Source organism: Arachis duranensis, chromosome 2 (genome assembly GCF_000817695.3).
Source record: "Arachis duranensis cultivar V14167 chromosome 2, aradu.V14167.gnm2.J7QH, whole genome shotgun sequence".
Lineage (NCBI taxonomy): Eukaryota > Viridiplantae > Streptophyta > Magnoliopsida > Fabales > Fabaceae > Arachis > Arachis duranensis.
This window is the reverse complement of record NC_029773.3, coordinates 67,042,434-67,044,389: the sequence shown is the minus strand read 5'-3', so window position 1 is coordinate 67,044,389 and position 1,956 is coordinate 67,042,434. Positions and strand designations below refer to the sequence as shown.

Genomic DNA, 1,956 nt, shown 5'->3' with positions numbered 1-1,956 from the left:
CTTACCTAATCTTTTTCTAGTATTTTATTCTATACTTTTAAACATTGATGGCTATCTAATGTTCAAAAACAATCAATTCTGATAGTCATATAGTATTTTTCTTTGGTCGTTATTCTAAACCTTGATGGACACTCACATTTTTATATTTATTCACTGATCAGTATTTACGTCAAGAGTACATTCAAGTACGATACATACATATATATAGACTACGTCCTTAAAATCAAGAACAAAGTAACTATGACAATTGAATCCAACATAACAAGATAATTGGTAAACTATTATTCCTTATATATGTGTGTGGCTACTAAGATGATAGCAATATACCATGATCATGAGATGGATGGAAAAGGTACAAGCCTTGATTTTGGGATACAAATAAGTGGTTGAGCTCTTGAGAGAATAAATGAAGGTCCTTCTTCCATATCAATAACACCATTAACAATATTCTCCCCAACAACCTTCCATTTAAAGCATTGAATCATAGCAGCAAGGCTTGTATGAGCAACATTGAGTGCTAAAGATGTTCCAGGACACCCTCTTCTACCGCTTCCAAAAGGCAAGAATTGAAAATGTTGACCTCTAACTTCAAAAGTTTGACCCTTCGTTCCAAGAAACCTTTCAGGCTTGAACTCGAGAGGGTTATCCCAGTTCTTTGGATCTCTTCCAATAGCCCACACATTTATGAGGATTTTAGTTCTTGCTGGAATGTGAAATCCATTAATGGTGCAATTCTCAGATGACTCTCTCATTATGAATGGTGATGGAGGGTGAAGCCTTAGTGCTTCATTAACTATGGCTTGGATATAAGGAAGATTTGGTATGTCAGATTCTATCACTATTCTGGGTTTTCCACTACTTGTTACCAATAAATCAATTTCATTTCTTGCTTTTTCCATGGCAGTTGGATGGTTAATCAGTTCTGCAAGTGCCCATTCTATTGTTGCTGCAGTTGTATCAGTTCCACCTCCAAACATATCCTGATAAAGGAAAAATGCAGGTTTTATTAAAAAATATTGGAAGAATAATCATAACATTATTTATGAATGCATGATAAAATTATCTGATGTAATAGAATTTTTTTAAAATTAATTGACTTATTATTCAAAAAGAATATTTATTTTTAACTATCTTTTTCTTACAAATTATAACGAATTTAAAAGTTGTTACTCACATTTACCCCTTTATTAATGAACACAAAAAATCTTAAGCATCTAAATTAGGTTTCTTCGGATTAGATATGGTATATAAATAAGGTAAAATTGTTCATACATGATTTTCAGTTTAATGTATGTATAAGATTATATACAGAATTTATTGATAAATCTCTTACGTATTTTTATTTCCAAATGTTTGGTTGATGGTATAATAGAAGGTTTTACGAATAAATGTAAAAAATTGTAAATAAAAGAAGTTTTCTGTCAGAGCAAAAAGAAAAATATAATATTTTATTTTTTTTGTGAGACTTTGTAGTGATCTAACAAAAACTGAAAATTAATTACTTAAGAATAGCAAACCAAAATTTTATGTATCATGAGTAAAAGAGACACAAAAATCTCTGTAACTTCTTGTTTAAAGAACAATAAAATGTCTTAAAAAAATAAATTGGGTTGATCTACTGATCCATTAATTTATTAATTTGCTTAAATAAATTGAGTATATATTACACATTTAAAATATTAATATCTTTGTTTTTAAAATAATTTTTTAAGATCAATAACTACATCTATGTTAAAAAAAATTGAAAGTGGACGAAATTATAAAACAAAACAAAAATAAAAAAATTAAAATAATTGATAACAAAAAGCAATGAAGGTATATTATATTCTAATCTTTTTATTTTTAAATAATTATAATATAATAATGTAAAAGATAAATCTTAAAAATATTTAAATTTATTATTGATAGATAAAATTATTCTTAAATGAATGAAAATATTTAATTAATTAATATATT

General features: G+C 27.0%; 1 protein-coding gene across 1 annotated transcript in view; it reads right to left on the bottom strand.

Moving 5' to 3' along the window:
* Positions 1 to 222: 222 nt before the first annotated feature.
* LOC107474757 (3,9-dihydroxypterocarpan 6A-monooxygenase-like) overlaps positions 223 to 1,956 on the bottom strand; it is a 3,832-nt gene continuing 2,098 nt past the window's right edge. The window contains exon 2 of the mRNA XM_016094398.3: positions 223 to 980. Coding sequence (XP_015949884.1) covers positions 333 to 980 — 648 coding nt within the window. The 3' untranslated portion in view covers positions 223 to 332. The remainder of the gene's footprint in view (positions 981 to 1,956) is intronic.